Source organism: Larimichthys crocea, chromosome XIII (genome assembly GCF_000972845.2).
Source record: "Larimichthys crocea isolate SSNF chromosome XIII, L_crocea_2.0, whole genome shotgun sequence".
Taxonomy (NCBI): Eukaryota; Metazoa; Chordata; class Actinopteri; family Sciaenidae; genus Larimichthys; species Larimichthys crocea.
In genome coordinates, this window is record NC_040023.1 from 16460625 (window position 1) to 16471824 (window position 11200).

At 37.9% G+C, this 11200-nt stretch overlaps 1 protein-coding gene across 6 annotated transcripts in view; it reads right to left on the reverse strand.

Annotated features, from left to right (window-relative positions):
• Window positions 1-10081, reverse strand: part of rorc (RAR-related orphan receptor C) — a 20628-nt gene extending 10547 nt beyond the window's left edge. Inside the window, exons 1-3 of one of the 6 annotated variants that reach the window (XM_027287502.1) lie at window positions 9278-10081; window positions 9060-9144; window positions 4136-4165 (exon numbers count right to left, since the gene is read on the reverse strand). In XM_027287502.1, the coding sequence (XP_027143303.1) occupies window positions 4136-4165; window positions 9060-9111 (82 nt within the window). In that variant the 5' untranslated portion in view covers window positions 9112-9144; window positions 9278-10081. Of the gene's footprint in view, window positions 1-2343; window positions 2569-4135; window positions 4166-9059 lie in introns of those variants that run through there. The other 5 variants (XM_027287501.1, XM_027287500.1, XM_010736048.3 and 2 more) reach the window with 5 other exon arrangements.
• Window positions 10082-11200: the final 1119 nt, after the last annotated feature.

Here is an 11200-nt window from a genome sequence, read left to right on the forward strand (position 1 = left end):
AGTGAAAACAACTACATTGCAACATATTTGTTAATAAAATAAAATACTATATATAGAAACATTATATGTAAAATGTAAGCTTTTGTAAGCTTATTTGGATTCAGAAATACAGTAAATAAAAGACAAATGTCAATTTGTGTGTCCTGCCGTGCACAGCAGAAAATGATCTGTAAATAGCTGTAAATATTACTCAGAATTAGAGAAATAAAATGAAATAAATACGTGTATTTATTTCCTTTACGAGAAGCCATGATTTAGGACTGTAATAAAATAACTATAATCTATATTTTAGTATTTCGCCCTACACACCACTTGTTACAGAACATTTCTGGTTAAACATATTTTAACGCTGACTTCAGGTCTATGAATGTTAAATCTCTTTATGTTTTAGAATCAGGCTGAGCTTGTTGTTACATGAGTGTGAGAACTTTTTCACCACTGACTTTCATTCATTATTTGACAACAACAGAGTACGAAAAACTACCTACAACGCCTTACCTGAGAAAAAGATCAAAGCTGATCTGAACACTAATTAGCATCAGATTTACCATATTTTTACTTTGAAGTGCGGGCTGAATTTGGGGGTGTTTGAAAGAGGTAATGTTTTGACACTAGCGAAGGGTATGAATCAGCTCAACTGCTGTATTTCATTTTTACCATATTTTCGGGGGGAATGTGTCACCTGCGATTTTGATGTTAGCTTTGATCTTAAGCCAAACGCTTTTGCTGCTTTGGAAGTGCTGTGCACCGAGAGGAACAAGGAAATCCTTTCTGATAAAGAAACTGTATAAGACGAACACAGGAATCCCCCCAACCCAACAACAAAGCCATATGAAATGTGTGTGTGCGTAAATTCTGACAGCATCAAGCCCACTCTGAGTTTGGAATGAGGGTGAGAATTAGATGATTAATTGTTTATAACTGCAGTGAAGACAGAAGCATATGAAGTTGTATATTTGGAGGCTTCCATCCTCTTCATTCTTTCATGCACACAGTATCCACAAACAGCTGCAGAGCTGAGATATGCTACATCTAGCCGCCATCTAACAAGCAGCTGCAGGTCTGAGTGTGTGTGTGCAGAGTTGCAGAGTAGAGAGTGTCTAAGCGACTTGAGTAGATTGATTATCTCGCATCATTTGTCTCGTTGCTGCTTCTTCTTCTAAATCAAATCATTATCACTCGTTTATTATCACACTTTCACAACATTATCAGCATTTCCTCTGCATCCTGTATACTGTATGTGTGTGGAGTCACTCCATTCAAACTGATGCATTGCGGTTATGAGGCATGATACTTTCCTGTCGCATTATGGGTTAGTTATAATTCAGTGGAAGTGTATTTGCAAGAAAGGTTTGCAACATCAAATGTTACATTTTGACCTCATGGGTCTTAATTAGCTTCATTTGTTAATTATTTTACGTATTATATAGATATGATGACTCTAAACAAAATGCCTTGTGCACATTAACTCAAAACAGAATTACATTTGTGTAAAAAACATTTTTATGCAACTTATTGCAATTTCAACATCTTAAAGTCTGTTGCCTGAGATGCATGTGGGAGGAAGAGAGTCTAGAAATATTTGAGACATGATTCAAATCTTAAAAGCATCAAAGGGAGCTCAAAACTGAGTCATGTCACCAAACTATAGAACTGAGACACATGAATCAATGTGAACGTAGACAAACAGTCATCCAGTCAAGAACTCTGGACAGACGAGATTCAAAACAAAAAATAAGAACATCTGCCTTCATACGGTATGTTTTAAACTGTGTGTGTGCGTGTTTGTGTTTATATGTGTGTGTGCATGTGTGTGTTGTATGGGATCTGGAATCCGGTACAAAGCTACTAAAAATATCTTTGTCTGATTAAAGCTAAAGTTAAACCTTAAAACTAACTTGACATTAGTGTAAAATTTTGAAATTTGGAGTTGCCAGTTTAGAGCAACCTCAAGAATGTTTCACTGTACAACCTGGTGTTACATCAGAAGTGAAAACCTGGAGTAAAAAGTTTAATCACACAGTCTGATGAAGTTCAAAAACGTTGATGCGTTTGAAGCCACAGGTGTGGAAGTCTGCATGAATACACGGTTATTTTAAGGATTCGATCAAAGCTAAAAAAGATAGAACAATTCAAAAGCTAAATGTGATATCATTAGAAGTCTAGATGCATCGGAAGCATCAGCCGTATTACCACTTTGGAAATCAAGCTGGGTTGGTGAGAAACTTTGAAAGAAAGGCACGTAATTGATCTTATTGATAAAATATCTTTGATTGTACTGCCCACACACACTCAGACACACACACACACACACACACACACAGCGAAGAACTTCATCCCTACCTCGCATCATCCTCACTTCTCCACTTGTCTTAGATGTTTGTCCCACTTTCACAAACTCACTTTTCCTCTCACTTTGTCTAACAATAGTCTTTCTTTTGACACACTTTTTTTTCCTTCTTCTTCTGTGGCACCACCTATTCTCTCACTGTTTCTTCTTTTTTCGTTCGTCCTTTAGCAAGCTGGGTCGAGTGCTCACTGCAGCTTTTGCAAACATATTCAGACTTTTGAGTGACAGTCGCCGCCTCACCTTCCTTGTTGTGTGTGTGTGTGTGTGTGTGTGTGTGTGCGTGTGTGTGTGTGTGTGTGTGTGAGAGAGAGAGAGAGAGAGAGAGAGGCAGTGGTAGAGAAAGGGGGGGACAGTCCCCTGCACTAGCTTCTTTCTCAAGGTACTTTTTCTTCATACCTTTGTTGTTATCCTTCACCCCCTCACTTCATACTACACTTCAAAGAAATTTGTTATATACTGTCTAGCAGCTTAAACACTGTCCCTGAAAAAACCATACCATTTTCAACAGGAATGATTAGAGGATGCAGTAATGACATGTGAGTTACGGGAACGTCTTACGAGATTTAATCTTTTCTCAAACTCACACTTGTGATTTCGAGTTTGACTTTTTTTTAAGATGCCCTTGTTGATGCTTGTGATGCGCATGGGGACAGTCATGGGGGGGGAAAAAACACTGACTTGTGTAAAAGTCGTCATACCACACAAATTCATAACTTTACTTCAGTAGAAGTGCAAAAGTATAAGAATGAAATGTACTTAAAGGACCCAAAGTAAAAGAATTGCTCCTATCAGACCATTATATCAAACTAGACTATCATTACTCTATTATGTATTAAGATGTCAGCAGCATTTTAATGTTACAGTTAGTCGAGGTGAAGCTTAACTTCTTTATATAATGTTGGGTAGTTTAAGAATGCACTTTACAGGCTGGTCATATGTTTTGTATGTAATATCTTGATCTTCAAAGTTATCAAGTGATTGTAGAACAATGTTTGCTTAAATGTAGTGGAGTAAAAGCAGACGTACATACGTAGTATCTAAAGTGTCTAAAATTATGTTTGAGCACAGCATTGAAGTAAATATACTCAGTTATCTTTCTCTGCCTCTATCATCCCTCCATCTGTAGCACCTGACTGATGCACCAAACGACACAAGACCACCATGCCTCGCTATCTCACCTCCACCCCCTCCTTACTGCGAACCAGCCAAACTAAATCCTAAATGATGCCTACGCTCTGCAGGCGCAGCAGTCTGGTTTTACACACATATACACTTAGTCTCAAGAAACAATCAATAAAATCATTATTATTTGTCCTTGTTTTATCATCACACCACCTAACATAGAGGTTGGTGGTGTGTTACACACAGTACCTACACACTTGATAACATACCCAGGTGTGCTAAAGCTGTGGCAGAAAGTGTTAAACCATAGAAGTTAAAAAAAGACGAGATGTTATCGCTGTCATCTGCATTCAGATGCCAAAGCCATAGTATTTGGTATTTTCATCACTGTGTGTATGCGGTGTGTGTATGTCTGTGTGTGTGTGTGTGTAGGGGGCAGCACAGGTGCAACACACTGTGTTGCTAATAGCCCAACTCCAGCGACACCACAGTATGTGAGTGTTTGCATGTCTCTTGCTGTACAGGTGCAATGTTGTATGTTCACTAACTATGAAGTTAACCACATTGCATGCACAAATATCTAGCACAAACACAAGCATTGCCATTACCACAGACACAGACACACACACATGCTAACATGATATTATTTCATAAAGAACTTACTCAAATGAGTCTTCTTGGACACGGCTCCTCCTGAAGGAGAATAAATGTAGCTGGTGAATCAAAAGGGCACGACACGACACTAAAAGCTGGATTACATATGAGCATCTGGGTTAATACTTTAGAAACATAAACATGCAGTGTACTTATAGGCTTACAAATTAGACTTAAACCCCACACTGAACCTGGGACTAAACAACACAGTGGTACTTTTTAAAGAGGGTTAAGAAGGGGTTAACAAGAAGGAGGGTAATGTTTTGAACATACCAGTGTTAGACAAATAAGTACATTTACTCAAGTACAATTTTTACGTGTTTGTACTTTTTTGCCACATTATAATTCTATTTTACAACATTTTGCAGGGAAGTGTACTATTTATTGATCTCTATTTATCTGATAGCTATCTGACCGCTAGTTACAGCAATAAACAGTATAAAAAACACAAAACCACCAACTACAACATGAAAGTGCTGCTTACATGTTAATGTAATGTCTAATAATGATAACAAATAACATGATAACAGATAACATCATTCTGCATAATGAGTACTTTTATTTTTAATTCTTTACCTACATTTTGTTGCCAGCGCTTATGCTACTTAAGTTGAATTTTAAACTAAAGAAATTTTCATATTACTACTTTTACCTAAGTAATCTGAATACTTCATGCTTACAGTGCATGCTACTCAGTGGTCATCATGTGAAATCCTAAAAAAATTTAATACGCAGGGTCAGTTTTTAATCAACAGATTAAATGAGACAGAAACTAACTCTTGCTTCAAGTTTTAACTGTTGCTAATACAGATTCAGCTGTGATGAACTCCTTATTGTCAAATCTTTAACGGCAGTTTGGAACAGGGTTTGCCGAACATTTTAGTATTTTTTCCAATGTATAAAGGCCTAAGTACAGATACAGTAAGACACCTTACTGATAGCAGAGAGATTAAATTAGAAGATTCCTATTTACACTGTGTATGTGTCTATGTTATGTTTGTGTGACTCTTCAGCACCCATACACCCATACACACACACACACACACACACACACCACACAGAGGAGATAAAGGCAGAGGAAGGTGGGTGTCTGTGAAGCAATACGTCCTTTTTTTTTGTCTGCCTGTTTGACCACAATTGTGAGAAAGTCTAAGTTGCATTGAGTGGGTAAATGCGTACAGCAAGGGGTTTATTTCTGTATGTATCTGTGCTTGTTTGTGTGTGTGTGTGCGTGAGTGTGTGTGAGTGTGTGAGTGTGTGTGAGAGAGAGAGAGAGAGAGAGAGAGAGAGAGAGAACCAGAGAGGTTTGAAAGCAGGGGGAGATAAGTATCAATGGAAGACGTAGAGCTAGCCAGCCTTTGTCTGGCGCCAGATCAGGCCCTCTGTGGTTTCCACTGTTTTCCTCCCATCATCAAATCAGTTTTGCTTCATAAGCAGAAAGCATGGAATGAAAGCAGAGCAGTACACACACGGAAAAAGTAAAGAAATTTCAGCACCATGTGAACAAAGGTAAGTGCTAAATAAAATAAAAAAGATCTACGTTAAACGTAATCCTACTATTAAGGGAACATTTAGAACTAAATATAAGCATAATTTCCAAATTGAGAGCAATGCATTTTTAATTATTTGAACCTGGAGGTTATTGAGCTTAATTTGTTATTATATAAACAATGCATGAATATGATTTCATCTGATTAGTCAGTTATAGAAATACACAACAATGTCTTCCTTAGAATATAGGTAAAGATCATTTGTACGTTTTTTTAATCTGACATTTAAATATAAGATTTAAGCTGTGGTTGATGGTTGATTTGGTTTAGTTGATACATTTTTATCAACAGAAATGAGGCAGACACAGCACGTATACATTTAGCAAGACACACCTAGCCAGGCCATAAACCCACCACCATGTACTACACACACACACAGTACATGACCCTGCTGATTACAGAGAGACAAAAATCAACACCGCTCATCAGTCAAAATCTCACCAACGTCTCTACACTCTGACATCTAAGCTGACTGCTGAAGTGACAGTTGCTGCATTACATAACAACACTGAAGACCACTGAACCCAGAGAGTAGGCCAACAAATCTGCCTGAATATAAACCGTGAGACAAAATATATTAAAGGCAGACCCGCTAAGCTTTTCAAACAAGTCTAAGATGATGAGGAGTTAAAACCAAATTCAAGAAAGTAATTCAATTTAAATGAAACAAAAATACATATGTATAAATTGAGTTTTGAACAGGCCCAATGAAGCATGTTGGATGTCGGTCAGTATTATTGACCAAAACGTAGAATTAGTCTTAAATCATTTGTGCTGATATAGGTCTGTGAGGATGTTGGGTGCATAAATTATTAAGAGGTCAGAAATCTTGTTCAGCACTGACCAAAAAGAAACCTAAACAATCACTTTTACTTTCAATCAATCAATCCTATACTACTGTATACTGGCAGTCGATGAGGGTAAACTAAATTCTGGGCAAAATGCTCTTTTGTCTTTTTGCTTAAAATAAGATTTTAAAAAAGACAAAGGTGTGACACAATAAAATCAGAACTTAGAGGTTTACAGTGATTAAAAAAGACATTTTAGTCTTGTAGAAAACAAGTGACTGACCGAAAATACATAAGTAGAAGTGATTTTTAGAAGTGAAAGAAAGGTCCCATAAAAATAAACAAAACTTGACTTGTATTAAGGTGCAAAAAATAAGTAGACAGCTGAAGAGGCCAAATGCTTAATATCACTTTAGTTTACAAAGTTTACAAAGAGTACTATTGGGTGCCACCACTGTGAGAACAACCACTGATATTAAACTCACAGATGACTGCAGAATAACATGCAGTTTATGAAAAAGAGGACTGGGCCCACAATAGATCCCTGAGGGACACCACATACAGTTTGTATCCAATAATGAACAGGAGCAGAGTTTTACTCTACAAGCAGGAGGAAAGCAAAGTGGAGCAGTACCAAAGACAAAACCCAGAGCTCAAGAAAAATGAGAAAACACCCACAACAGCCACCAAAACCAAGACACTCATCAACTTAGGATGAGCCATCTCAGCAGTATGAAAAACTGCACAACCACACTGAAACTCCACTTTAACCAGATTAAAACACCATCACAGCAGTTCCAGGATTTGATAAATGAGCTCATGTTTTTTTTCTCCTTTTTACATAAACCTTTAACCCCTTAACATCTATTGTATTTCCTCTTTTATGAGCTTTAATGTCGCCAAAATTGCCTTTTTCCACTCTGTTGCACCATATCCTGTATATTGTTCCATGTTGTTCCAGCTTCAGCTGTTTTGTACATGATTTCAGTTCCCCAATTAATATATTGAGGTTTTCTAACTGCACCAAAGTAAGTAAAAAAAAAAAAACAACTATGATGAAAGTATCTACAGTACATTTAATTTGTCTGGACATTATAAGAAGACTTAAATGTCATTTGTACACACATTACTGAAAATGTATACTTACTATAAATGTATAATAATTACTAAATCATGTTATTGCTCCTGTCTTTCTGTCATATCTTTTTCTAATGATTACATAGTATTATTAAATCTCTACTAATGGCAAAATATGTAATTTAATATAAAATGATGGTATAATATAAGTATGCTTACCCAATTATTTTCTAATCTAATAAACCTAGGTTTTGATGTAAAACAGATCTCAGGAAATAGTTTCTGGAAAGACACATCACTGCTGAGTTTTTTTGTTTTTTTTTAAGAAAAATGTGAGTGCTTTGAGAAGTTGCAGAGGTCTACCTGGCATATATCTCAAGACGTGGGCAAATAAAATCGAAACCATCTGCATGGCTCAATATCATTGCCGTTGGCTTAAAAAACAACACGACTGCTTTTGAATATAGTATGATTCAACTGTAATCTTCCCACATTTACAGTGTCATTGAGTTGTATGATTTCATTTCAATTCAAAATTTCAAATCTCTTCCCCCTGGCAATTAAAAAAAAGACAAAAAGACACTTGAAGCATGTTTGCATACATGTCTGTGCATAGGGGTTGTTTCTGTTTTCACTCTTGTCTCTATTAATCTCTATTTTCCTTCTACAGTACCACAAAATCTCTCAATGTCAAAAGGCACCGCTTCACATGAACAGAGTTGGAATGGTTTGATATGACTGTCACTGGTGAACATTACTGTCACTGAGTAAAATTCAAAATGCAGGACTTTGACTGTGATACTGCTATGTTTACGTGAATAAAGAGTATAAATGCTGTTGTTCTTGCTCTTTCTTTTCATCACACTGCATTTCACATTCATTAAGCTGAACCATGAACGACACTGCTGCTCACATAGTCATCCTTGAAGCAGCAGAGCGGGTAAACTCTAGTAAACTGTGTCACCGTGATATGAGAGTAAAGTACGAAAGGCTTGCACTGGGTTTCTGTGGCAGAGGGACCAGGTGTCTCATCTCAAGTGTCTGTAAACAGTTTGATTTTAGCCAGTGAGTGCTTTAAACAGAAAAGCATTGACCAAAAAAAAAAAAAAAAAAGTAGCAAAAATAAGAACTAATCCCAAAGGATTACTCCGGCTTACAGCCATTCTTAACCACTCACAGCACCTTAACCACACCCCAGTGAAAGGGATGAGGAGGGTTAATGGGGTAAAGATGGATGAGAGTGGAGGAAGATAATTGTGAACACAGAGAGTCAGCTGGTCAAGCACAGGTGAACAGAAGTGGGTGGGTGTGGGTACAGAATGGCATGATGGGAGATCAGAGCAAAGCTTGCTTTGCATAAAAGGGAGGGGGGGCATGAAATAACACTTTATAGAAATATAAATATAAAACAAACTAAATAAACAACAGCCTTGCATGCTACTTGCAGATCAGCCCACACATGCTTCATCAGTCTAAATGTAATCTGCAGAATAAAACCTCAGTGCTAGATCCTCTTACCTCTCTTGATGGGGGTGTCAGCTGGGGTCACGTCGGGCTCCTCATATTCCATAACTCTCCTGTCAAAACACACACACACTCACCTCTCACTCAAACAAACACACACACACACACACACACACACAAAACCACAGACGCTTCGCTATATGTCAGTAGGTTTTTGAACTCAACCTGCCGCCATTTGACTCAGAAGGTAATGTGACCAAACTGGAGCTCACCGACAACCTGTTGGCTGCTCTAGCGCCCGGGCCGGCGCAGACATTTGAAAACATGCACTGCCATCTCGCCTCCTTTCCCGTCCTCACAGCGGGTCCCAGAACTCGGTCTTCATCTTGTAACCCTTTCTATTATCAGCTCTCCCTTGTTCAACAGTACACCTCCTCTTGTGTGGTTGTTTTTTTGAAATAATTTAATTCCCCCCGAGGCGGCAGCAGCAGAGAGGATAGAGTGCAGCTGGACCGGCCGTGCGCCCCGGTCTCTCCCCCGCCTCCCTGCACTCTCTGTCCGCCCTGACCGTCCCAGGCTGGAGGGAGTTATGTCACCGGCTGTTACGTAATAGCAGCGGATCGGGTTTTGCTTTGTAGTGCTCAGTTGAGAAATATAATCCCATGTTGCTGCCACAAATTTCCGCCACACTAATCGAGAAAATACAATGCATAAAAGGCGACATTCACTTCCAGTGCAGGTTTGGCCTTTTGTCCTGCACGGATATATGGAAGAATTATCATATACTTAACATATCCAAGCCTTTATAAATCATTTTTTATAGACTGGTGTAGTTTTAATGGTTTTGTCAAACCACCTGCAGGGCTCTGTGCATGCAATACATCCAGGAGGGGTTATTTTAATAATGCTATACCTCAGGTTAAGTGAGGTAGGGAAACAACTGCAGACACAAAGAAAACGATGAATAATCGATACGTCTTCTCGGTTTACATCATTGTGGTAAATGCTCCTCTAAGACAGGTTACACTGGGACCAGACACACATGCTGAACAGCTCAGTGGTGGACGGAAACATCATTATAAGTATACAATAATTATATATATATAAGTTATTTAACTTTTTGAAGTACTTCAAATATTCCAATTTACTACTATAAACAGATTTCAAAGGGAAATATTATACTTTTTACTCCACTATATTTCTATGACAGCTAGAGTAAAGAGTATCTGACCCATGAAGCACAAGGTAGCTCAAATCTGCTTCACTTAAACATTAAAATGCTGCTACGCGTTTATGTATTCATGATAAAGTCACAGTATGTATGTATGTAAAGTGAGTACTTTGCTGATAACATTAACATTTCTTTACTTCAGTAAGATTTTAAATGTAGGTGAGTATTTTCCACATGTATTATTGCTATATTAATTGACTAAATAATCAAATCGTTCTTCCAACACTGCAATATGCCAGGCTGTAATCCACAGTTACTATGTCCCATCATCAGCATGGCTATTGTGTTATAAGCTATTGGTGACCATAGAGGCCCACTGGTGGAGTGCCCACACAAATCCAGTGTTTTGATTAGTTAATTAATAATTAAATCTAAAAAATACTTAAACCTACTCTGTTACAGCTTACTAGAGCCCAATCACTTCTTTAAACTACTTATTTTGTCTAACCGACATTTAAAACGCAACTAAATCCTGAGAGACTGTGACCAGGAAATGTTTAGTATTTTTACTTGATTGATATTCACTGCCTGTCAATCAGTCTGATAACTGTTTCAGTGCTATACATTGTTAAAGAAAATGAGCCATAGCAATGTAAATCGTCAGGATATTTGCCAAAGGTGACACTTGCCATAAAGCCAAATATAAAAGATAAATGTACACTGTCAAGTCACTAACAGACACTTCATCATTTTCACTTTTAGCAGGACAGATTGAAAGTTAAAGGCTATTAAGACTTTCAAGTGGAACTTGTATTTTCAGGTTGATAGCTTGATTAAAAACCTATCCTGGATGTGCCACAGTGGACAGAGCTTGTTGCAGGTGGATTTAACTGAAAGTTGAAAACAACTGCCCTCACTTTGCCCCAACCCCCATGCGTTTCCTCAAACCCAACTTGACCACATGTCTCTTTCAGGGTGACAGGAAAACTGTTGGTGTTTATTTGTCCTGCATCTGCCACCCGAC